Source organism: Thalassophryne amazonica, chromosome 3, assembly GCF_902500255.1.
Source record: "Thalassophryne amazonica chromosome 3, fThaAma1.1, whole genome shotgun sequence".
In the NCBI taxonomy this organism is placed as follows: Eukaryota; Metazoa; Chordata; class Actinopteri; order Batrachoidiformes; family Batrachoididae; genus Thalassophryne; species Thalassophryne amazonica.
The window spans coordinates 18,390,173-18,417,764 of NC_047105.1; the positions used below are offsets into that span (position 1 = coordinate 18,390,173).

At 40.2% G+C, this 27,592-nt stretch overlaps 1 protein-coding gene across 1 annotated transcript in view; it reads right to left on the bottom strand.

The window, feature by feature from the left end:
- The window catches only part of LOC117506389 (metabotropic glutamate receptor 7), a 922,561-nt gene that overhangs the window by 490,164 nt on the left and 404,805 nt on the right, over nt 1-27,592 (bottom strand). The window contains 2 exon segments of the mRNA XM_034165896.1: nt 11,784-11,938; nt 14,147-14,282. Of these exon segments, the coding sequence (XP_034021787.1) occupies nt 11,784-11,938; nt 14,147-14,282 (291 nt within the window).

Below are 27,592 nucleotides of genomic sequence, written 5' to 3' on the forward strand. Positions count from 1 at the left end.
TTTTACACAATGTCCCAACTTCATTGGAATTGAGGTTGTATTTGAGTAACAGGACTCAGTGTATTAAGTGTGATGGTCTGTGTTCTGAATTTATGGGTGCCCACAAGGAGGTGCCACAGGGTTCAGTATTGGATCCCATCTTGTTCATTATGTACATTAATGAATTAGGACAAAATATGTCAGATGCTAATATGCATTTGTATGTTGATGACTCAATTATATACTATTTTGGATTCACCCCCGCTAAAGCTGTTGAATCTCTACAGAAGGCTTTTAATGTCAGGGCTGTGAAAACTCAGCGGATCTGTGGGATTCCGCAGATTTCATCATGGGGAGGGGGGCGGGGCTGTTAGTGTTGTACTCTTTAATCGTGATTGTTACTGAGTTATCGCAAAGCGTTCTTTTTTTACGACATCATGCAAGTTTTATAAGTCCGTGGACACTGATCTGTGTGTTACAGATACAAATCAGTTTCTGCGGAGTTTCGAGGATGCCACTCATAAACGCCACTCAAAGCCTGGCTGTTACGACAGATGTCGTAAAGCGGCACTGGTTGGTTGCTGCGGTGACACTGTGTGGCTCCTGTGCGATGCTTAGCTAAAAGTAGCATGTGGACATCGCAAACTTTTAGAACTTTCAAGTTTCTGTGTCATGGAGCGACATCAGACAGAGCGAAGATGGCGAGAAAGACGGTTTGAAAAAGTCTGATAAGGACAAGAATCTGTGGAATTGTTGCTGGCTTCATCAACACACCTGAAAAATTAATGGGAAAAGTGAACTAGTAAGAATTTTTTTCTCTCTCTGGAAAATAAACATTGTGCTGTTCAAACAGGATTTCAGAAAGGATTATGTGCCTTTTTTTCCTTTCATTAATCTACACTTTCTTTCATTGAAAAAAAAGACATTGTGGCTTTGAATGAATTTAGGCTACATGAATTTACGCAACAATGTAAATTAGTTTTTATTAATGTAGACTTTTTTCATGGGAAAAAAGACATTGTGGATTTGAGTGGATTTACAGGAATTTACAAAAATGTGTGGCTTTTTATTATAAGGTATTTTATTAATACTTTACCCTGATTTTTAAAATATTCTACAAGCTATAGCTGTGGTTTTTGAAATACTTTAACAGTCTTTTCAGTCTTCATGAACTTCATCAGTTAATGCATAATTTGGTTTACAATTAAAAGGAAAATCATACCAGGTCCTACTTCCACGTCATATTCTGTTATTTCAACATGATCATTGACGGTTCAAATGAAAGGTTGAATCTCGGATCATTTAAATATACACTTTTTTTTTGAGATTTCAGTAGATGAAAATTTAATTTGGTTTCTGGGGCCCCACAAGACCCTAGACCCCTGCTCCTCGGGGGGGCAGGCCCCCTGCGAATTTTCCTCGGATTTCACAATTTTCTTTTCACAGCCCTGTAATGTGGTAATGTGTACTTTCTGGCAAATTGTAGCTGAACTATCGGATCTTCTTTGAAAATCCTCCTCCACACCACTTCATCAGGAAGCTGGATTTTATATTTTTAATTAATTTATATCAAGTTGTCGAGATTTGCTTTCAGCTTGAGTTTAAGGAAGAGAACTTTAGATTTATTTATCTAAAGTTGTGTCACTGGTGTGTCACTCAGCAGTGTTGAAGAATATGATTTCAAATGATGGACTTTTGTGGATAAGAGCAGGGGTTGGGTGAGTCAGCCCCCCCAGGGAACAAATGAATAGCTGCCCCCCCACCACGACACACATACACACAATTTCAACATCTTTGTGTTTCTTTTTATTCTTTTACACATGTTAAACACATTCTAAATATATGTGTTTTTAAGGAACTGCCTATGCATTTACACATTTTACAGACTTTGTAAACATTTTAAACATTTTTAAAGAACTTTCTATTCTTTCATACATTTTACACCCTTTTCAAACATTTTAAATGTGTTTGTAAAAACTTTCTATTCTTCTATTTTCACCTTTTGTCATATTTTAAAAATAGTTTTTTTTTTTTTTTTACATTTAAACATCTCTGTGTGTTTTTAAACATTTTTGACATAACTAACACATTTTAACATAAATAATATTAATTAAACATTTATACATATTTTGTCTCTCATCTAGTCTCACCTCTTGTTTAGTGTGAGCAATGAGTCTGGGTTGCCCCAAACTCTGTCTTCTCACTGGTAGAATTACACACTAATCCTGGCATGTTGCTAACAATGATTTCTTTTTCCTTTTTTCCCCTTCTTCTTTTGTTGATTAACAGTGTTTATATTTATTTTTTGCACCACCCCTGAAGAACTCTGGCACCCCCCGGGGGGCACGCCCCACAGTTTGAAAACCACTGGATTAGAAGGTGTAATTGACCCTGAGAAGTGGTTACATCTCAGTTGGAGGCCACAGGCTCAGCAGGGATCCTGTGCCACTTGGGGGGCAAACATCTCACAGCCTGAAGACATTGTTCTGATTTATGCAAAGCTGGCTCATACCATCTTCTCTTTTTCCTCTCTGGGACTCTTTGTTCTGTTCAACTTTATCATTCACTTGTTTTTTTATTATCACTCTCCATCTCTCACATTTTTCTGTCTTCATCTCACTGTATCTGGGGCAGATAATAACAGATGGGGTAGCGATCAGAGAGCAACAGCAGCACATCTGAGTTTGACGTGCTGCTGCGCTTACATCATTTCAGAGCACCAGCAGCGATTCACTGATTATCGCCTCGCTTCTGCTTTAAATGGCCTCGTTTCTGCTTAAAACTGACTTTAGAATGATTTAAGATGTTTTAATTTGTCATCGGCTGGTTAATAATCACATTATTCCCTTTGATCGCTTTGGCTCTGGAGAGTCAGACTCAGAGATCTCTGAGTCTGACTCGAGTCAGACTCAGACGTGATGCTGTCGTGCTCCCTTGTCTTTTATTATGAAATAATGCCGGATTTATGTGGAAATGATTGTTGTACAAAAGCTTCAGATATCTGTCGCTGACATACATGATGACTGGAGTGCAGTTTGAAGCAGAAACGAGGTGATAATTGGTGAATCGCTGCTGACGCGCCAAAATGACGCATGCACAGTGAAGGCAGGGGGGACCAACTTCTAGGGGGGACCATTCGGTCAGCGACACCAGTAAGTGAGAACGACATAAAACAGCAGGTTATGTATAAACCACTCACTGATCCCTCTTGTGTCGTTATGATGAGAAATAATTACGTGGTTTATTGCTGTCAAAACAAACTACCAAGCAAATTTGTTTGAAGGATGATAACTAATCACAGCAGTGTTGCATTGTGCAATTTGTTAATAGCCTAGTTTAGGTCTGTTTGTCAGGTTTAACTATAAGCTAAGAAAAATATTGGCATAATATTAAAACTATAAAATGTGTCAAGCAGGCTACTTCTTACATGGAATAAACCTAACAGGCTAAATGTGATGGGATCTAGGAAAAAACTCCAATGAAATTTGACTTTTTGAGATTTTGATACCAACTGAAACCCTATTATATTTAAGCTCTTTTCAAATCTGTTTTCATTTTTCTTGTCTGTATCAAATACTATGATTAACCAAAGCTAGCTGGTTTTTAAAAATAGAATTTTGAGGTGAAATGCACGTTTAAAGGCTGGCACTCCAAATAATACTAATAAATGTTAATCAAGCATATTTTGATGAGATATTTTCAAATATGACAGACTGGATATTACAGTTACATGTTACAATAGCAATTTAATGAAAACCCAATTCCACCAAAATATTGGCATTCAACACATTTTCACTCTTTCCTGGACATATGCCAATGCACAATGTGAAGGGTTTTTCCAGATTCCATCACATAGTTTAAATCAACAATAGCATTAGCATTCAACTTCATTGTTTCTTTATTCAGGTTGAAGATTGTGGCAGCTCAAAAGATGATAGAGAGTGTCAATCATAAACAGTCCATCAGTGTGTTTTTTAAAATTAGTTTAAAATCACAGAGACAAGATGCCAGCACTTTTCACTAGCACCCCCCCCCCCCCCCCCCCCGCACCTTCTGGGCTGCTTTTGCCTCACTCCGTCCCTGTTTTTAGGTAAATTTGGCAAAAGTTTTGTTGCAGCTCAAAAATGTATCTTCATCAAATACTATGAATCTATCAGTGACATTATTACTAATTTCCTTTTCATACTGACAAATTCCAAATACACTTGCAGAATTTTTCCAGTAAGCATTTGTGATATGTGACTGCATAGGAGCTATCTTCTTTGCAACTCACATTTTTTGACAGCTATGATTTTCCCATTTACCAGCATCAAGAAATGACAGTGAAATTGTCTGAAATATTCTGTAGTGTCTGTAGACAATGCCTTCTGAGTCTTATAGAAGTCTTTTACAAAGTAAATGTCTACTATTCCGATAGGCCTGGATGCACCCTGTCAGAATGCATAGGAGTTATTCTGATTGCCAATGTTGTTGACAGGTTGTAATCATTTTAAAATAGGTAGTGTCTACAATATAAAAGGCTGATTACTACCGCAATTTGGAGAAATTTGTCAATGAATTTTGGATCAAATAAGGCTCATTTCAAATGCAAGTCAAAACCAACTGGATTTTAAAATAGGATTATATTACACAGCCTTTACTGTCATTGCACATACATACATTGAAATTGGTCTTTAGCATTTAACCAATCCTAGTTACAGTTAGAAACAATCCTCTTGCAGCAGTGGGCAGCCACAGTCCAGAACCTGGGCACCAACTCCAGACATAGACAGGCTGCGTTAGGGCCCCTTCACACATAGTATGAATAAATACAAATCAGGGCGAATCACGGCGGAACATCTTATATGAGTGAACCACGAAAACATCGAGCCGACGTGACATTCAGGTCGCCCGCTGCGTGTTATGATCTGACGGTCCGTTTCACCTGGGGGAGCCTGTCAGTGTACGCGCCGTGCGTGCTCGCTGCAGCCCATTGCAACAGCAATATATTTTTTATGTATGTCCATGTGAGGACAGCAAGCAGACAAACGGGCGTCACAGTGGGCAGTTGTTAGTTCATGTCCATCCAAACATGGTACGTGTTTTCCAGCCATGACATCCAGAACCACAGCTGCTCCTGTCAGTGGACACACCCCGTCAGTTCAGTGCACACACCAATGTGTCACTGTGTCTGTTTGCAAAGCCACACTTGTGGGGCACTTAGACAAATTTCACATCCAGCTCAACAGTGATTGTCTGCTGACTGTTGTGCTAATAGTGCGAAGAGTCACACATTTTGTAAGTGCCAAGCGAGTGATATTAGATGTTCATGTGTGTCAGCTGGAATTTGGTCGACACCTGCCACGAGAGGGTTCGATGGGCTCTCACAGTGCACACTCTGTCTTTCAGCCACTGGTGTGCGCAAATAGTCGTAGCAACAGGTGTACGAGGCATTGGTTGGCAGCTATGATTTTACACGTATTGCATATGATTCCTGCTTCATGCACACTTCATGTGTAATTCAACCACAGTCGTACTATGTGTGAAAGGGCCCTTAGTCAGGAACAGAGAGAGGAGCAGACCCTAAATAAACATGTTGTTGATAGTGGGAGAAACTCAAGCAGACATGGGAGAACATGCAGCACCACACAAAAGACCAGGCAGGAACTGAACCAAGGACTTACTTACTGTGAGGCAACAGTGCTAACCACTAATCCCCTCTGCCACCCTTGGTGTTGAAATATTTCAATATTAGGGATGAGCGAGTACACCAGTATCTGTATCTGTATCTGTTCAACCATCTAAATGATCTGCATCCGTATCTGTAGTTGGTGTGGGCGGGGCCTAAACCAGAAGTGGGCGTGGTTTAACCAGAAATGGGTGGGGCTTACATCTGTACATTATTTTCAGTCTGAAATTGATATGGATTGATCAGAAGTTGCTATATTTATTATTTATTTGAAAACTATTTAAAGAACAGCCTCAAAATTGAGATTCAAATCAATGACTTTGATCACAAAAGTAGGAGAACTATTTACAGAACAAGTTTTTTTATGAACTCAGAACATGAATGTTCTTAAGTGTATGAATTAATATTTACAGAGCAGCCTCAGAACTGAGAGTAAATGTTTTTGATCACAATAGTAAATGAACTATTTACAAAACAGCTTCAAAATGGAAATTCAAATCAATAATTTTGATCACAAAGTAAGAGAACTATTTACAGAACAAGTTTTTTTTTTAATCAACTCAGAAGATGAATATTTTTTAGAGTATGAATGAATATTTACAGAACAGCTGTTGGGAAAGTGTAGTGACACGGACCCACAACAGGGGGCGTAAATGAACGGACAATGGAAGGAGTCAAATTATAACACTTTACTGGTGTGAATGTCACAACCAAACACAGCAGAATCAGAATGTGCAACAGTCAATTAATAAAAGGTGTCGTGTGGGCAGGCTCGACGATAGGAGACGCCCGTCTGGAAACGAACCGGAACCACACGATTTCCACCGCCACCTGAACCCGAGGAATACTGGAGCCGCCAAGTCCCGGAGTCCCCAGGTGGCCACCTTCCCGGCGTGTCGGATCTGGTACTGCTGGCAGAAAGCAAAAGACAGTCAAAGGGTGGGTGTGTGAACACCCAGTAACAATGGTGGGAATGCCACCTCCACCTCTCACTCAGCGCGTTGCAGCGGTCTCAGCTGAAAAGGAGCGCCGTCTTGCACAGCCTCCTCAAAAATGACCGGTTCTCCTGCAAACACTCACAATAATAGATTTATCGATCTCACAAAAGGGGCTGAGAGTATTACCTCCAGATGAAGATGATATCTCGGCAGTTTGGTGGAGGTGTCTCCCTGCTTTTATACCAGATGTGTTGATTAGTGACAGCTGTCACGGATGATGGGTGACAGCTGTCACCACGGCTTGTTCCTGAGGCGGCAGCGCCCTCTCGTGCCTGAAGCCCGCACTTCAGGCAGGGCGCCTTCTGGTGGTGGGCCAACAGTACCTCCTCTTCTGGCAGCCCACACAACAACAGCCTCAGAATTGACATTCAATGTAGTAGGAAATTATGAAGTCTGCATGAACAAGAGTTGTTATAATCAATACAACTTTCTTTTTTATTATTATTATTATTATTATTATTATTATTATTATTATTATTTTAAATTTTCTGATCAAACTGTGATTTTTTTTCAATTATTTCTTTATTTTTACTACCTAACGTTCTTGGCATTTTGATTAAGGTGTCTGTGCGTGTGTGTCTGTGTGCATGTGTGTGTGACTGAGTGAGAGGTTGTTCTAAAAACTGTTTATTTTTAATGATCTGTATGAACTTGGTGATTCATGCAAACATCCAGTGATGGCAAAGAGGGAAATACGTAATATGTCAGCCTTGTTCACTGTATTCTTCTCAAAAGCACCGCGTTCAGTATAAGCAAAGTTTTCCGACTGACTTTATATCACCAGCCAGCAAACAAACGGTTAAAAAACCCCGACTGGAGCGGAGTCAGTGAGCGACACAACATGAGCCGCTTTCAGCTCTGTCTTGTCAAATGCACCACGTACATTATGAAACAAGTTCACCAAGTAACGTTAAAAATACCATACAAACCAAAACAGAGGTGAACTGAAGAAAAATTAAGGAGCACAGCAACGTGAGCTGGAGTCAGGTCAAACACAGAGAGAGAGATCCTGTGTGTGTGTGTGTGTGTGTGTGTGTGTGTGTGTGTGTGTGTGTGTGTGTGTGTGTGTGTGTGTGTGTGTGTGTGTGTGTGTGTGTGAGAGAGAAGCTGCAGACAGACGTGTCTGTGTAGGGAGGGGCGGGCGCTGTGTGTGACTGGCCTATCACTGAGCTTGAAGACAGTCAGTTAGCCAATGAGGATTTTCCTCCAGCACAAGCACAGATATTGGTGAGTTTTATTCGGATCATGTTCATGCTTGGCAAAAATGCTTTATCCTTTAGTATTGATTAGGCTCAACCCTAATCAATACTAAAATTGCACTGTTTTCAAATTTCATATTTAAATGCTCCAGTCAGCATCAAGTCTATATATACATTCACTGATATGTTGCTTGTGTATTTTGGAATGCATCTTTTTCATCTGAATAATTGTAAAAAACAAAACAAAAACAAAAACAAAACAACAACAACAACAACAACAACAAAAACAAGGCAGTCTCCCTTCTCCTATTTGTTTCCAAACCACAAATTATACAGCAGGTAAGAAATTATATATCTATTGTTTTTAATAATTTAATGCAGCCTCTTGCCTGATGCTCCCTATCTGACAAATATTTGACACTGAGGCAAGAAAAGCAAAGAATATTGTGTGTGTGAGAGCAGACAGTCAGTGGTGCTTGAATAAAGTACTATTAAGGACTTAAGGGACATTTCTAAAAATTGTTCAAGTGTAAAACTCCGCTCTCAAATCCAGGGTTTTAGTGCCATTGCCCCATTGTTCAAAACAAATACAAATGACTTCAGACTGGAAGCAAGAATTTAGGGGCAGTGTTTTGTGCTTAAACAATTTTGAGTCATGCAATCCTTGAACTCTCTGTGCAGTATGCATTTCTCTCTTCTTAAACACCACAGCCAGAAAAAAACATACTTTGGAAGTAATGGCATCAGATCATACTACCAGTGGATGCAGATCACTCGAAAGTAGTGCTCAGAAAGGACTTTGTATTATTTATTTATTTATTATTATTTATTTTGTATTACGTATCATGATATCTACACATTTAGGTGCTTAATACTGCTTATATGAAATTGTTTTAAATGAATGCATAATTTATAATGTGTTGGTGTGCAACCCAGCTATTTAAGGTCAAAGTCAAGGTTCACTTTATTGTCCCAAGGGAAATATGTCTTGGGCTTGCAATGCTGTGATTAAAAAAGTAAAAACACATACAATCATACAACAACCACATAATATACAATTACAAGAACACAGGAAACAGTCAGTTAAAATTAGATAATCTTCAGTGAGGCCTCTCAATGTCCAGTAATGCGTCTGTAGGTACTATCCAGATTTATTCAAAAGAGTAATAGACAAAGGAACAAAAGGATTTTCATATCTATTACTCTTATACCTGACAGCCTGATACCGTCTCCCTGATGGCAAGAGCTCGTATTCACTGAAAAGCGTATGGGAAGGCTCCTTAAGAATGTTTTTAGCTTGCGCCAGGACCAAGGTTTTGAAAATAGTTTTTAAAGAGGGATACTCTCTCTTGCCAATAATTTTCATGGCTTATCGAACTACTTTCTCAATTTTGGATTTGCTCTGGACAGTAAGAGAGTAGTACTGTAGTTATACTACTTAATGTGTGTTCTAGTAGTATTTTTTTTAATATGGCTCATCAGTTCCACTGCAGAATTGTAGCAAAACTCGGACATGGAGTAATATTGATTAAACATTTTAGCTGTTAGAATATATCCATTATTATTATTATTATTATTATTATTATTATTATTATTATTGTTTGCCAAAAATGTGTACAATGTCTTCAAAAGAGGACCTTTACTCTCAGAAGGAGGCTGTTCTGTCCCCTCTCCCCTCTGACAATGCACCTGCACAGTCTAAATGGACAGAAAGAAAACCTATGATGAGAAGAAAAATGTGTGTTTATATGGAAAGTGCAAGATGATATGCACTGCAGATGATCTATTTTTTTCAACTTAAAGAATTCTGTTCTGCCACATTAAAAAAAAAAAGATATTAAGTGGTTGCCATAACGAGTGCTGACGTATCAAAAAGATGGCGAAGCAAAAACCAGTATGCATACCGAATTTCTTATACCACTGTTCCAATAATGCCACAAACTGATATATGTAGACCCTTACTGTATGTTCAGATCAAAAACTCTTAAAAAATACAGTAATAATAATAATTTTCTTTCCTGTCTTGAAAATGATTACAACAATGTGTAACATGATGGAAAAAGTATTACATATGGAAGAACAAATTAACAGTATTGCTGTAAATTCTTGCTTCATTTTTGGTGTAAACCTTCAGCTGTTGGGCAATGGCATTTATAGTAATAAAAAAAAAAAAATACAGACGCAAATGTGCACCTAGAAAGAACTGGAATCTAACCGGATGAAAAATACTAAGCAGTCATGACTTCAAGAGCAGGAAATATGTGGAAAATATGAATTCCTCACTTCAGTTTTTCCAGTATGGGTATTGAAGACCGAGAATTGCAGTCTTCTAATTCAACAAAATTTCCCCCAGACTTTGTCTGAGAAGAGAGTTTTACTGAATACAATGGATGGATTTCAACCAACCATGGACAGACATAGACTAGCTTCTCTCTTTTTTCACTCTGGGTCATTGGCCTGATGTAAATCCACATGACATGGAGAATGTGAAGTCTTGAACCTGGGACTTTACGTACTACTTGTAGAAACAAGTGCACTTAACTGCTTGGTAAACCTACACCAGGAGTCTCCAACCCTGCTCCTGGAGAGCACCTGCCCTGCATGCAGTTAATTATCTGGGAGTGGAACAAGGAGAATTAGAAAACACGCAGGGCAAGTGCTCTCCAGGAGCAGGGGTGGAGACACCTGATCTAAACCATCACCTTTAGATGAATGTGCAGTCGTGTGGGGAAAGAAAAGACTAGAATTTAATGATATAAGAAAATATAGTGTATATATTTTGTTTTCATAAAATAGCTTTGGTTTTAAAAGTGCAAATATGGGTTATATGTACCATCGTGAAGCAATATTTGGCTGCTTCCAATTGAGGGATTTAAAGAGGACTTACCAAAAATAGTAAATTCTTAATTTGCATGTCAAAATCCCAAGATAAAACACCTGTCTTAATAGAGTTCTATTTTCTGGTCAACACCTTTAATGTGAAATCCAGGCTTCAGTTAATTGTAAAAACAACAACAACAACAAAAAACCCGACTTTGGGACACATTTAAATGCAAATGTTAACAAAGAGTTACATGGAAAACAAAACTTACAAAAGAACTTCAATACTGAGTTAAACACATTTAAATAATGAGACAGATTTGGATCACCCCCACAATTTTGTCAGCTCTTTCTTGAGGCACCATATATTCACAAACTATCAAGTGAGATACTGAGCAACTTTATTTGCTTCAGCATCCAGAAACTGACAGTCTGCTTTCAATCCCAACTATGATATTGACATGTTGGAGAGTTGGACGATGGAAAATTCTACATATAGCATTCTTGATAACTGTAATTTTAATAGTTTTGGTAAGTCAAACAATAAGAGAGTATATCAGAGTCCTAAAAACATAAATGTGAACATGCAACCATTGAATGAAAGAAAAAGTGCTCACAGAGAACAGCGATACCCATCTTGAGAAACTATGACACAATAACTTGTTTTTATAAAGTTTGTCATTTTCCCATACAGTGAGGCAAATAAGCATTTGATCCACAGATGTTTTTCCAAGTTTTCCCACCTACAAAGAATGGAGAGGTCTGTAATTTTTATTGTAGGTACACTTAACTGTGAGAAACAGAATAAAAAATAAAATAAAAAAAAAATCCTGAAAATCACATTGTATGATTTTTTAAAAATTAATTTGCATTTTATTTGCCTCACTGTATATTAGCATGTGGCTAGAAATTTGAACTTGACGTATGCCTTGATTGTTGACAAATGAGAACCAAACTCACGTCACATTTTCACCATCCATAGGCCCAGTTTAGATGCCAAGTTTGATGCCAATTTGATAAGTCATTCTTAAGATAGCTTTTTAACATCCATACTGTATACACATACAAGCAAACAAAATGACATGTGAAATGAAATAAGAGCTTTCTGAATGAACATACCACTGATGGTTGCTCTTTTTGGCAGTATTGTGACAGCCCCGACAGCAGCGTCCTCTAATTGGTGGATGGGACTGTTTTTGGCTCCCCAGCTGTCTGAGCCGAGCCACAAAAAATGGCCAACCTGGTCTGCTCGCTTACTCGCATCAAGGATACCCCTAGAAAATACAGAAAAACACCTGTGTCAGTCTGTGAAGCCTTATCAAATCAAATCAAATCAAATCAATTTTATTTATATAGCGCCAAATCACAACAAACAGTTGCCCCAAGGCGCTTTATATTGTAAGGCGAAAGCCATACAATAATTACAGAAAAACCCCAACGGTCAAAACGACCCCCTGTGAGCAAGCACTTGGCGACAGTGGGAAGGAAAAACTCCCTTTTAACAGGAAGAAACCTCCAGCAGAACCAGGCTCAGGGAGGAGCAGTCGTCTGCTAGGACTGGTTGGGGCTGAGGGGAGAGAATCAGGAAAAAGACATGCTGTGGAAGAGAGCAGAGATCAATCACTAATGATTAAATGCAGAGTGGTGCATACAGAGCAAAAAGAGAAAGAAACACTCAGTGCATCATGGGAACCCCCCAGCAGTCTACGTCTATAGTAGCATAACTAAGGGATGGTTCAGGGTCACCTGATCCAGCCCTAACTATAAGCTTTAGCAAAGTAGAGAGGGTGTCTGTCTCCCTGATCCAAATTGGGAGCTGGTTCCACAGGAGAGGAGCCTGAAAGCTGAAGGCTCTGCCTCCCATTCTACTCTTAAAAACCCTAGGAACTACAAGTAAACCTGCAGTCTGAGAGCAAAGCACTGTATTGGGGTGATATGGTACTAAGAGGTCCCTAAGATAAGATGGGACCTGATTATTCAAAACCTTATAAGTAAGAAGAAGAATTTTAAATTCTATTCTAGAATTAACAGGAAGCCAATGAAGAGAGGCCAATATGGGTGAAATTTGCTCTCTCCTTCTAGTCCCTGTCAGTACTCTAGCTGCAGTATTTTGAATGAACTGAAGGCTTTTCAGGGAACTTTTAGGACAACCTGATAATGAATTACAATAGTCCAGCCTAGAGGAAATAAATGCATGAATTAGTTTTTCAGCATCACTCTGAGACAAGACCTTTCTAATTTTGGAGATATTGCGCAAATGCAAAAAAGCAGTCCTACATATTTGCTTAATATGCACATTGAAGGACATATCCTGATTAAAAATGACTCCAAGATTTCTCACAGTATTACTAGAGGTCAGGGTAATGCCATCCAGAGTAAGGATCTGGTTAGACACCATGTTTCTAAGATTTGTGGGGCCAAGTACAATAACTTCAGTTTTATCTGAATTTAAAAGCAGGAAATTAGAGGTCATCCATGTCTTTATGTCTGTAAGACATTCCTGCAGTTTAACTAATTGGTGTGTGTCCTCTGGCTTCATGGATAGATAAAGCTGGGTATCATCTACGTAACAATGAAAATTTAAGCAATGCTTTCTAATAATACTGCCTAAGGGAAGCATGTATAAAGTGAATAAAATATGTCCTAGCACAGAACCTTGTGGAACTCCATAATTAACCTTAGTCTGTGAAGAAGACTCCCCATTTACATGAACAAATTGTAATCTATTAGATAAATATGATTCAAACCACCGCAGCGCAGTGCCTTTAATACCTATGGCATGCTCTAATCTCTGTAATAAAATTTTATGGTCAACAGTATCAAAAGCAGCACTGAGGACTAACAGAACAAGCACAGAGATGAGTCCACTGTCTGAGGCCATAAGAAGATCATTTGTAACCTTCACTAATGCTGTTTCTGTACTATGATGAATTCTGAAACTCTTCAAATAGACCATTCCTCTGCAGATGATCAGCTGTGTTACAACTACCCTTTCAAGAATTTTTGAGAGAAAAGGAAGGTTGGAGATTGGCCTATAATTAGCTAAGATAGCTGGGTCAAGTGATGGCTTTTTAAGTAATGGTTTAATTACTGCCACCTTAAAAGCCTGTAGTACATAGCCAACTAATAAAGATAGATTGATCATATTTAAGATCAAAGCATTCCTTCCTTGAGCAGCCTGGTAGGAATGGGGTCTAATAGACATGTTGATGGTTTGGAGGAATTAACTAATAAAAATGTGTGTAACTTATGTGTGTAATGTGAGACACGATTTTGCATAAAGAATTCAAGTGAAAATTTTAGAAGTAATAGAAATGATAAAAACATGACAAAATAGAACAGTCAAACTTGTGTTTAGACTTCTTGGCAAATAAGCCTTTGTTATAAAATATGCACATACTGCTGAGACACCAATTATATCCTTGATTATACCAACCCAGAGTTCCGCACAACTGGAGTACAAATGAAGTGTAATTATTTACCTGATATCTTCATCAGAGGCGAACAGGATGACTGCCCTGGCGTACCGAGTGTCGAGAAGCAGGCGAATGATTTTATCAAAGTCAGAGGGTTTGTGGTCATGAGGAATCTTCAGTGACTGTGCTATACAGATTCCACCTGCAGAGACACACAATCAGAGGCCAAAAGAAAATTTAAAAACCAAGAAGTCTGAGCAACCCCCCCCCCCCCCCCCCCACACACACACACACACACAATGATACAGTAGTTGCATTCATTATATATAAATGGGAGTAAATCTTTGTGATGAAATGCTTGAAGTAAATTAACCAACATCTTTACCAAAGAGCCCATCAGGCTTTTTCATAAATGTAATTGACAAATATTATGTTTTAATAAACACCAAACAAATGTCTAGTTATCATCACCTCCACTTTCAGGGGAGGTGATGGTCTTGTGGTTAAGCGTTGGGCTTGAGACCAGAGGATCCCCAGTTCAAATCCCAGCCTGACCAGAAAATCACTAAGGGTCCTTGGGCAAGGTCCTTAATCCCCTAGTTTCTCCCGGTGTGTAGTGAGCACCTTGTATGGCAGCACCTCATTTGGGTGTAAACCACTTTGAGAGTCTGATGCAGATGGAAAAGCACTATAAAAATACAATCCATTTATGAAGATGTCCCACAATCAGCCAATGCTTATCTCCAGAGATGTCTAAGTGTAATTATTTTCCATCATGCACATTTTCATTCATTTTTATCACGATAAGGAGTAGAACTACCAAAATTCACACACTGGTTTGATTGCCGGTCAGGCTATATGTTTGTCTCCTTGGAAAAAACACTTCATCTGCAATGTCCCAGTCCACACAGCTGTAAATATGTACCAGTCTTTCCTGGGAAAGTAACCTACATTGGACTGACATCCCTTTTAGGCAGAAACACTGGAGGATCTGAAACACAGAATCTGGAGATGGGCATCAACAGAAATAGGCCTCAGGACATATACAGGACTTACAGTGAGGAAAATAAGTATTTGAACACCCTGCGATTTTGCAAGTTCTCCCACTTAGAAATCATGGAGGGGTCTGAAATTTTCATCTTAGGTGCTTGTCCACTGTGAGAGACATAATCTAAAATAAATAAATAAATAAAAAAAAATCTGGAAATCACAATGTATGATTTTTGAATAATTTATTTGTATGTTACTGCTGCAAATAAGTATTTGAACACCTGTGAAAATCAATGTTAATATTTGGTACATTAGCTTTTATTTGCAATTACAGAGGTCAGACGTTTCCTGTAGTTCTTGACCAAGTTTTCACACACTGCAGCAGGGATTTTGGTCCACTCAACCATACAGATCCTCTCTAGATCTTTCAGGTTTGGAGTTTCAGCTCTCTCCAAAGATTTTCTTTTGAGTTCAGGTCTGGAGACTGGCCAGGCCACTCCAGGACCTTGAAATGCTTCTTACGGAACCCCTCCTTAGTTGCCCTGGCTGTGTGTTTGGGGTCATTGTCATGCTGGAAGACCCAGCCATGACCCATCTTCAATGCCCTTACTGAGGGAAGGACATTGTTTGCCAAAATCTCGCAATACATGACCCCATCCATCCTCCCTTCATTACGGTGCAGTCGCCCTGTCCCCTTTGCAGAAGAGCACCCCCAGAGTATGATATTTCCACCCCCATGCTTCACGGTTGGGATGGTTTTCTTGGGGTTGTTCTCATCCTCTAAACATGGTAAGTGGAGTTGATTCCAAAAAGCTCTATTCTGGTCTCATCTGACCACATGACCTTCTCCCATGCCTCCTCTGGATCATCCAGATGGTCACTGGTGAACTTCAAACGGTCCTGGACATGTGCTGGCCTGAGCAGGGGGACCTTGCTGCCCTGCAGGATTTTAAACCATGAAAGCATCATGTGTTACTAATGTAATCTTTATGACTGTGGTCCCAGCTCTCTTCAGGTCATTGACCAGGTCCTCCTGTGTAGTTCTGAGCTTTCTCAGAATCATCCTTACCCCACAAAGTAAGATCTTGCATGGAATCCCAGACCGAGGGAGATTGACAGTCATCTTGTGTTTCTTCCACTTTCTAATAAATAATCATAACAGTTGTTGTCTTCTACCAAGCTGCTTGCCTGTTGTCCTGTAGTCCATCCCAGCCTTGTGCAGGTCTACAGTTTTATCCCTGGTGTCCTTAGACAGCTCTTTGGTTTTGCCTATGGTGGACAGGTTGGAGTGTGATTGATTGAGTGTGTGAACAGGTGACTTTTATACAGGTAACAAGTTCAAACAGGTGCAATTAATACAGGTAAAGAGTGAAGAATCAGAGGGCTTCTTAAAGAAAAATTAACAGGTCTGTGAGAGCCAGAATTCTTGCTGGTTGGTAGGTGTTCAAATACTTATTTACAGCAGTAACATACAAATAAATTATTAAAAAAATCATACATTGTGATTTCTGGATTTTTTTTTTTTTATTTATTTTTTTTAGATTATGTCTCTCACAGTGGACATGCACCTAAGATGAAAATTTCAGACCCCTCCATGATTTCTAAGTGGGAGAACTTGCAAAACCGCAGGGTGTTCAAATACTTATTTTCCTCACTGTATGTTCATATAGTGTGCTACTGTCCAGTCAAGGGTCACCAAGGTGACTGGAACCTCTTCCAGCAGCCACAGGGTGAGAGGCAGGGTCACCCTGAACTGCACGCCAGTCTATCACAGGGGCACATATAGAGACAGTCAATCTCATTCTCATCCACACAAACACCTACTGTCAATTTAAAATTTCCAATTTACCTTGCATATCTTTGGAAGTGGGAGGAAACCAGAGCACCCAGAGGGAACCCACACAAACAGAGGGAGAACATGCAAACTCCTCACAGAAAGGCCCAGGAGGAAACAATCCAAAGATCTTCTTGCTGCGACACAACAGTGCCAGTTATTAAGCCCCCATCTCTGCCCTTCTGCAAAGTTTCACTGAAATAATCCTCCCTCTGACCCCTTCAACTCCCAACCTTACATGATACACTTTGTGAAGGTGTGTAATCCCCAACTGCACCAGACCTGGTGTCGCAGACCAAATGGTCCCCCTCTAAAAATTGGTCCATCCCACCGTTACTACGCATGCATCATTTGGAACCACTGCAGCTTGTCTGAGTCTGACTCTCTATACTCAAAGCGATCAAAGGAAATAATGTGATTACTAACCATCAGATGACAAAGTAAAATGTCTTAAATCATTCTAAAGTCAGTTTTAAGCAAAAACGAGGCCATTTTAAACAGAAACGAGGCGATAATCAGTGAGTCATTACTGACGCTCTGAAATAATGAATTTATGTAGAAATGATTGTTGTACAAAAGCTTCAGATATCTGTCGCTGAGATAGAGGATGACTGGAGTGCAGTTTGAAGCAGAAAGTGATAATCAGTGAATTGCTGTTGATGCTCAGAAATGTCACTGCTGAGCTCAGAAATGACGCATGTGCAGTGAAGGCAGGACGGACCAATTTTTGGGGGGGACCGTTTGGTCGGTGACACCGGCTGTGGTATGTTGCGGCTGCATCCCAACTACTTGGGCTCATGGCCATTTGTGCCGATCTTCTATTCAAAGCTTGGCGCAGTTTGGGGTGTGGCCCAGAAGAGACTCATTGCTCTCTTTCATAGAAAATAGGTGCCATCTGTTTTTGATATGAATACGGTGGTGCTTTAGCCACCATTCAGGGGTTTTCCCCATCATCCTGCTTATCTTAGCACTACTAAATCACAGACAGCAGTCTTTGATCCATGTTGTTCAGACCTGGGTTTTGAACTTTGAAACACAGAGGAAATTCCATTAAGCATGATGAAAACATACAAAAAAGGACCCATGTAAACTTAAGGAAAAATATTCAAATCAACAAGTAAACAAATGTTCCTCTTCTGAAAAGCTCAGTCAGTGAAATGCTGCCAGAGGGAACTGAAGCTGCATCCATGATAAAACAAAACCGTAAAGCTTGGATTCCGGATCGCTGCCATGGAAAACAAGCCTCCTCCCAGAATAAAGATCATTTAGTTAAGTTACCATGCTGTAAATAGACTTTGTGCACAGAGGCGGAGATGTTTTTTCACAGCATGGTTACGGACTGCCATCTTAATATATTCCCTTCACTTTCATATAACTGGAGATGATGTGACACATACAGGAGGTGCAGGCTGGAGCTGTCCATCACTTGATGGTGCTGCCCCAGCACCTCTATTGCGGGATGCATCTGTCCAATGCAAATCTGTCCCGTGCTCGCTTGCAAATATAAAATCTTGATAGAAACGTAATGTTGGAGAAGAAGAAATGAAAAGATGTCATATCACATCTTTCTATTTATCTATTTTTATTTGTTTTCATTCATTTATTTGATTTGATTGATTTCATTTTGTTTCTTTATGAATAAACCATGACAAATGCATGTATGATTATGGTGTTTTTCTGTGTTAATGATTCCGCTGGTCAACACGATTTTTTTATTGCATGAAGTTTTTCAAGGGATTTTGTGTAATTTGGGGGCACCAAATCCAAATCTGATGTTAGTTTTTGCCAATCACATGTTTTTGAGGTATGAAAATATATTTCTTGTATCAAGTATTGAAGCAAAAGCTGCAGTGTCGCACACCTCTTCGGTGCCATAAACGAAATTACGGCTCTTGTTCACATTTTGCGAACCTAATTTAAAAACTATGCTTTTCTGTATGATTAGTGGCTTAAAACTCATGAGTGAATGAGCAACGTTTGTGTAATCCATCAATATGGAAGATGCAGATTGTAAAAAACATGACGTGATGGAGAATATCTGAGCACAGATTCGGATTCAGCACCACATAATTAAATCAGTTCTCAAAGTCCATGCAAGAATTATTTATTTATTTTTTTGAGGTCTGCAACCTGATAAATTTCATTTTGGCCTTAATATATTGCATTGTGTGTACTAAATTATCCTTTTGCATATTTACCTCCCACAATTTTGTGCACTTGAGTAGACACACCTAATATTGCATATACACAGTGGTGGGCACAGATAACCAAAAAATGAACTTCGATAACAGATAATCAGCTACTAACAAGCTGATTTTGAGTTTTAACACCACAATCGCTTCTGAAAGCATCAAAAGCGACAACCGACCCAAACAATCAGCCAGCACTTCTGTCTTTGAACATCTTATCCCCTGTTGGAATCTCCTGTTTACAACATGGCCTCCAGCACAGAAGCAAGCTGAGAGGAGCAGAAAACTCAACTCTACTCAACCACAACGCTGCCATCAGGCAAAGGAAAATAAAGCAATGCTGACTTATGGTTTGGTGTATCAATAAAATGAATACTGATAGAATAACTCCATTAATGTTAATTCTGTAATTTGTACAAAGTTAAAATATAACATATATATTTTATTGTTGAATAATGCACTAATTCTGAAGTTTTGTAACAAACAGATAGATCGCAAAGGATTCTGGGTAAAATGTGCCTCCGCTAAACACTGATTGGTTGAGTCATTCATTATGTAAACCAACACATTAATGTGACGTGTGTTGGTGTTTACAGATAAATGTGCTTTTGTAAAATATTCCATTTTTATTTTTTTATTTGTAAAAACAGGCATTTAAAAAAAAAAAAGCCAAGTTGTAATTAGATAACCGTCTGATATAACCGGTGTCAAAAATAAACAGAACACTGCCATGATCTACTGGTGCCAGATGTTCAGTACTTAAGCTGGGTTTACACTGTGCGAGTTTTGGCCCTTTTTCAGTTTATTTTTCATTCATGTGAGAATTTTTTAGATCGCACCGAGTTTCAGGTTAATTGCGCATCCTGCATCGTTTAGTATACATGGAGTAACAAGCTGCGTTTAACATCTCACGACCACCTCTCGCACTGTGCCTGTGCAAATACCACAGACCTGTCTTGTAATGTTTTTTTTTTTTTAAACTTTGATGTCTCCCATAGGTGGTTTTTGTAAATTAACATTGAAAGAAAGCTTCTGTGTACGTTTTGCTTCTGGAAACACGTGTCCGACGTGTGGTTTTTGAACGTACATGTGTGAGAACATAAATCATGCTCTCTGAACTTTTACACCGTGTGGTTCTGTGGTACAGTTTGAGCTGGAACCGAGTACAGTGATTGAAAATATCAGCTCAGCTTCAGTTTGAATACTGCCATGAATGCTACTGGCCAGTAGATGGCAGTAGAGCCTTGCCAAAACAAAATTCCAGATAATCTATGTCTGCTGCTACTCTACTATGTTTAAGATGCGTGGAATTTAATAAACGCAAACACAATAATGTCTATAAACCCAGAGAATATATTCACAAGAGTTTTAGGCACTAGAATTTAATGCTGTTATCCGTGGAGCCTGATCAGAGTGTCTCAAATGCATTTTTCATGTCAAATGCATTTTACGTACTGAGATTATCCTATACCCATAATGCACCTGGACACAGCATGTCTACACTAAAACCCTAAAATGAGCACATTACTTTAAAACTAAAACACATATCTGATATTTTCACTTTATAAAACTTTAGACATAACATTAATTTAAATAACTTCTCCAAAATTAATTTTTTAAAATTTGAACCATAAGTTAAAAATGTATGCCTCTGGATGACTTGGGTGATATTGCCGTCGTATCAGTATGGGGTTAAAAGAAATGAGTTTTATTTTTTGGTGACCAATTTTCCTTTGCCTGCAGAGGATATAGCGGTTTCTTCTAGAAGCAGCTCTCCTTTTTTTGCAGAGGGTAGAACTACACATCTGCTACAAAACATTTAACAAGTAGGTAGTGATGTTAAGTTCGAGTCAGGCTGCTCGACACAGCATCGAGCTTTGTGAACCAGAAGTGTCGGTGAGCAGCGTTTCAAGCATGCCCCCATCACGTGACCACTGCCAGCAAGGCCTCGTTACGTCACACCACGTGTCGAGCTTCGCGGGAAAGTCAAATAATCTGGGAGTGTCAATACGACCCACCAAGTATTTAAATGAGATCTGAATCGTGGCACAAACTGTGGGTTTGTGAGAGGAGGAGACTGCTAGCGACCGTGTTATTGCCAATTACTACGTGACAGGGACAGCATTAGTTTATATTTAGGTCTAGTTTAGAGTTCATTTAGTATAGTTACCTACATACACATAGGACCTAACATAGACAGACACACACCACACACAACAGGCATCCATTCATATACAACATTTATCCACACAGTACATCAACACAGGTTGTAGGTTAGACTATATATTCATAGGTAGATCAGAGACTGAGCTGAGTGACTGAAGAGCTGTGATTTTGGCGAGCGGGTCTTCTCCAAAGCTGGAGAGGTGGTGAGGCAGAAGAGGAGCCGATTAAAGCCCAGCACTGTTGAAATGATTCTTTTTTGAATAAAAATTGTTGATAGTTGCACAATCACCGTCTCCTATCCGCTCTATTCTAATTTACAAATTACAGTATCATAAGCACAAGTTGCAGAAGCACATGTTATATGGCTGGGGGGGCCTGGCTGCCGGTTTGTTTGTCTTTTGGTTTCCTCCCAGGTGGCGTGCATTTGGGACTGAGTGGCTGTGTTGCTGAGGCTGTCAGGACCTCACCCTGATCACCTGCGACTCGTCAGGACTCACAGCTGTGGTGCATCTGGATGGATTGGAACATGTTGGCATTTAAGACTGGAGTGCACAGTGTGTATTTGCCAGAGACTCGACCTTGTGACCAGACGGGTGAGATCGTCGTCTCGGGAGCCATCTCATCAACAGCGGATGCTGAGAACGTCCAGGTTTGATGCACAGTCTGTGAAAGAGGAGGGGGTGAGGTCTCACGCTCGTCAGCACACTTCCTGAGGTACGTTAGATTTTGTGACTAACAGTTATACAGTCAGTAAATGTGGTGTCCCTCACACCTTATTGTATTGAGCTGTTTGTTAGTCATGTATCAGCTTCCACTGCAGTGGAGTTTTGTGAACGGGATGTTCCATGCCTGCAGGTTGGGAAGCTGATCAGTAATCAAGCCAGGAAGTGTTTGCTGTTTGTACACCTTTAAGTGTTCTGTGTGTAGAGTGTGGACTCACATAATGGTTCCTTCTTTCACAGACTCGGTTGTTGCGGCCACCTGGGGGGTGTCGGCGGGGTCCTTGGGTTCGAAACAGCTTCTGGCTCCGGACCGTTAGCGCTGCTGGGAGCGCACCACGCCAGGCCGCACCTTTTTGTTATATTATCACTGTTATGTATTAAATTCAGTTAGCCTTTGAACCGTGCTCTGCTTATTTCATACTGGGTCCTTCAAACGCTGGTCGGTTCTCCGAGCTGCGTCCGACACATAACAGCACATGCCTTTCTCACTTTTCCCATCACATTCCATCCAAATATTGTTTGAGGACTGATGAATCTACATATAGTCTACAATAAAGGGTTTCATAACCAGTATGTGTGCATCTGTAGGGACTATTTATTACATTAAGAAAGACACAATAATGAAGATGACATTTTTTATTAGTATTTTTCAAGGACAAACCACATCAGTCATGAATTACTGCAAACATTTGTCACAGCACTCGCTCAGGGTAATTCTCAAAACAATCCAGCAGATGTCACCCTTCAAACTGTATCAAAAGCCTCGAAGCAGTGTGTCGATTTTCAGCCAGTTGTGTTGAAGTGGCTCATTGGTTCATGAGGCCTCGAAATTGCCATCACTACAAGTAGGTGTTCAACTGATTTCAACATTTTATAAGAGTTTATAGCTGTTCAGCTTTGTTTACCGTGTTAATGGTCTAAACATTATCAGACAAAAATTTATCGGAAGATAATTAGTCCGATAATGGTTTTCAAAGTTATCCAAAAAGATAATCCGATAATGAAAACATTATCTTCGATAATTATCGGTTATCAGATTATCAGAACTGTGCCCACCCCTGCATATACATGAAGGCAAATGTGTTAAATGGCAATATGTATTATTTTTCACATTTCAAAGACAGTCTTCAGTGCACAAATTAGGAAATCAGGTTGCACATTTGTTCATGTGTTAGGGCATTTGTACATTTTAATACACACAAGCCTATGTTTTAAAAATGAATTACAACATGTAACATACCAGTTTGAAAAATGATGAATATTTGAAGTACATTTTCTCCTTAACAAAGTCCTTTATAAGTACAGATAGCCTGGGAGGGGGTATGACTGGCCAAAGCAAGTAGAAGTCAGTAATAGTAGAGGATGGGTTCTAAATGATCCGCGCTGTACACTGCGTGCATCTGATCCTTCAAATTTAAATCTCATGATTATTTAACACGGGTGACAGCTTGAGAGAGGTCATCATCATCATCATCAGGACTGTGACCAATTCACTAACTCTATGGAACACCCAGTCTTGAAATGACATGTTGCGCATTCATAATGGTGTGTAAAGTGGCGTGACGACTTTGCAAAAATACTTCAGCCTGTAAGAGTAACTGCTGTCATCGCCATAAAACAAAGATAATGCCAGTATGAATGGAATGTCAGATTTTACTAATTAGAGGGTGGGCAAAGCAGAAGTTCCTGGATGGGGTCAGAGAGGACATGCAGGTGGTTACTGTGACATGGGAAGACTCAGAGTACAGGATGGGATGGAGATGGATGGCACACTGTGATAACTTCTAATGGGAACAGTCAAAAGATCAGATTTGAGGTGAGATTACCATTATAGCAGTGCTAGTTAGTCTCAGTTTAAAAGAGCTTCACAAAGACAGCTACATGCAGAAGATACTATAGCTTGAACAGATTGTAATACAGATTTGGATCTGTATAAAAACAAACTGACATAACATGTAAAAGATAGCATTTAATGAACTGTTCTTCAGGTCAGGCCATGGCATGGACAGCTGTGGTGGATTGGCCGCAATACTGTACTATACACCTTGTATAAAGGCTGTTCTTGCACAGTAGTCCACAAAATTTCTTGGCCATGCCCTCTCAAGAGAAGAAGCAATATATTTTTTTCTGGGCCTAAGGTTCATGGTCCATAAGGTAAACACAGAGGTGTTTTTTCGATGCCAATATCTTTGCATGTTGAACGAAGATCCAAGCCTTTTGGGTCCCGGTGCTTACTCTCTTTCTTCATTGTGTACAGCTTGGACTCCGGCAAGGATGGTAGCATTCCTCCCCTCTCCTCTCCTCCTTTCTGCTCTCTATCTCTGCTCCGACTTTCAAAGTCCCAGCTTCACCAGACTGTGAATTCTTCAAATTATGATTTGGATTAACTATGGAATTGATAAGCTGGTTTCTCAACGCCATTGACACCATTTGTTTTCGACAAGGAGATCAGGGTTTGGGGACCCTGCGTGCCCTGATGGAACCTACCCAGTGGGCTTTGCTCTCGACGGCTGAGAGAATGGAGTGTGACATGTGGCTCCACTCTCTGTGGAAGACGTTGAGGATTCATTCGTATTCGCTTTTATGGTGGGAAGTTTGGTGCTGATTGGTTTGTGCGCTGCCCTGACCCACAGGAATATTAGCAAGAAGGCTGCTTCCAGAATTTTGTCCCCTCATCAGTCCATCATAATTAATGAGTTGGGCAATGCTGTGTAATCTCAGACTGCGTGAACTCTTGAACTCAAACGCAAAATGGATTCAATCTCGGAGCAAATCACTGCATTGCAAAGGAATTGTACTGCTGAGGACCAGAGAATATTCTTCATAAATGTGGACTCTCGATGGTCAGGGGTGCAGTATATAGAATTCTGTATCTCTCCGCCAAACATCAACATGGCAGCCTTATCAGCTCCTGAAGGCCAAATTCCCTGCTCTTCCCCCAGAAGGATCTACAGCCTTGGTGAAGGAATTTGCCTCCCCCCCTTCTAATCTACCCCCCCCCCCCCAGCCTGCTGTTGCCTAGCAACATCAGACTTTGCACACACATGGACAGAAACTGTCATACTTTACACACACGGACAGAAATTGACAGAAATTTAACTCATCTGCACACGCATGTCTCCCTCCCTCCATCCCTATTACCCCCTCCATTGTCTCTCCACTCCCCCCACCCTGGCACCTCCTTGCCACCTCGAAGGCAGCATGGTTTTTTACTGCTGCAGCCTTCAACCCCCAGGCTGGGTGGCACGGGCCCCTCCTGCTGCAGCCTTCACCCACTTTGCCTCAATTCAGAAGACGGACTACTTCAAGTTCAGTGCACATAAACAATGTCAAATGTATATGTGTTGTCTTTAATTTTGATGTGTGCCATTATTACGGTAAACAAGTAATAATTGTTGATTAATTGCTGTATCTTGTCTGAGGTAATTGGAGTGTAAACGTAATTGCCCTTTTTTGGGATCAATAAAGTTGTCTGAAGTCCTATCAATGGCACACATCTACTGCACTAACTTTCATTCACCTTCTCTCCAGTGTGTACCTCCATCTCTTCAGTCTCACCTTAACCTCCTTCATAATCATTATCACACAATGTCATCTCCAAAATGTAGTAAAAGAAGATCACCTTATTGGAACAAAACATGAGGGATTCAAGTGCCTGCCCCTGTGGAAGTACTTGTTTTGTGGACTGAGGTATAAAGAGGCACATATCATAACATGAATAACAAAGACTGGTTTGACACTCATTGACAAGAAGTCTGATTTTTTTGCCTTCACTCCAAGTTTCACCAATAAAATAAAGAGCCGTTGTTAATTACAAATAGGAAACAAGATTAGAGGTGTGATGGCTCAGTGACTAGAGCACTGGACTTCTGTGCAGAAGGTTGCGCCCCAGCTGGGACTGGAACCTGTTGTTCCGCTGGTGCCCACCCAACGGTAAAAGGGGTACCTAACTAATAGCTTGGGAAGGTATAAACAGAGGTGTCAAATCCGGCTTGAGAAAGTAAAAACCCTCCCATGTGTTGCTTCTACCTGTGCACCTAAAACAGATTATCTCAATAATTAGCTCATCCACCTGCCTGAAGAGCTGAACTAATTACAATCAGCTGGTTTATTGGGAAGATGGAACAAATATGTGGCTGGAGTTTTACTTTCTGAAGCTGGATTTGACACCTCTGGGTATAAAGTGACAAGGAAAGCAATTAGCCAACGTACCTCATCAGGCAGTGGCCCCTTCACAAGTGCAACTCTAACTGAAGCTCATTAAAACGAGCACAGGACCCACCCTTTATATTAATAGGTAATTATTAGCATTATTTTTCTTTGGCCTTCCTAAAAATATATTTCTGACCTGGCATTGGTTCATGCTTTCAGGGTAGCCCACCAAGCCTTCTGAGGCATTTCACCCACATGACCATATCACATGACGCACTGTTGTTCCTCCATTTCAGATGTCTAATTTAACCGCTCATATCAGCAGGAGCCATTGTGTTTGTCTGTATTTACATGTGTTGAATAGTTAGAGAGAAAGGGCATATTTTGTATGGCTGAAGTAGAGAGGTGAAGACGAAAGCACCGGCAGGGTGGAGTGTGCGGAGAAAAGTGGCAGGAGTGATTAGTGATGTAGGAATAGCAGCAAGAATGAAGGGGAAAGTTTTCAAGACAGCAGTCAGTCCAACCCTGTTGCATGATTTTGTGACAGTGTGCGTACGATCAGTTTTGCCATTTTTTAAATGTTTTGTAAGTATATCGTTTTTGCCTTTTGTTCGTACACATACTTTTATTATGAACACTTCGCAGTGTTTTAAATGAGCTCCAAGACTCAAGACTGCAGCTGAGACTAGTGTAATCCAGCCCTGGGGAGAATTTATTCTGCTGGTTGGATTTTCGGAGTTTTTGCTCCTCAGTGGTTGTTATGGCAACCCCAAACGCACCTGATTTCTATTTGACATCCGCAATCAGCACACCTGGAGCGTGATTTTATTTTGTACACCGATGCTATTAACCAGGGACTTGGTGCTGTTTTGTCTCAGGTTCAGGATGGCCAGGAACGTGTTGTAGCCTATGCTAGTAGGAGTTTGCATCCAAGTGAACAGAATGATGCGAATTATAGCTCGTTTAAACTCGAGTTGTTGGCCTTGAAATGGGCTGTGACCGAAAAATGTAAAGATTTTTTAACAGGAGCAGAATTTACTGTCTATACAGATAATAACCCTCTGGCTCATTTGCAGACAGCACATCTTGGAGCAGTGGAGCAACGTTGGGTGGCACAGCTAGCCTCATTTAATTATACAGTGAAATATCGCTCAGTTAAAGCTAACGTCAATGCTGATGTTTTGTCGAGATTTCCCGTTCCACCGAAAGGGGTTACAGCGTTAGCAGAGGAGCGTGATCAAGGGTTAATGATTAGTGCGGCTGTCGAGGTAACACCTGAGGATGGATGGATGGAGGCCCAAAGTTTGGATCCAGATATCCAGGCCATTAAGGAGTATGTCATTGAGGGGAGTGTTCCAACTCGCTCCCATCGTTCAGTGCTTACTGGCCGAGCCCAAAAATTACTCCGGCAATGGAAAAGGTTGACAGTGATAGAAGGTGTGTTATATCGGACCTTTAT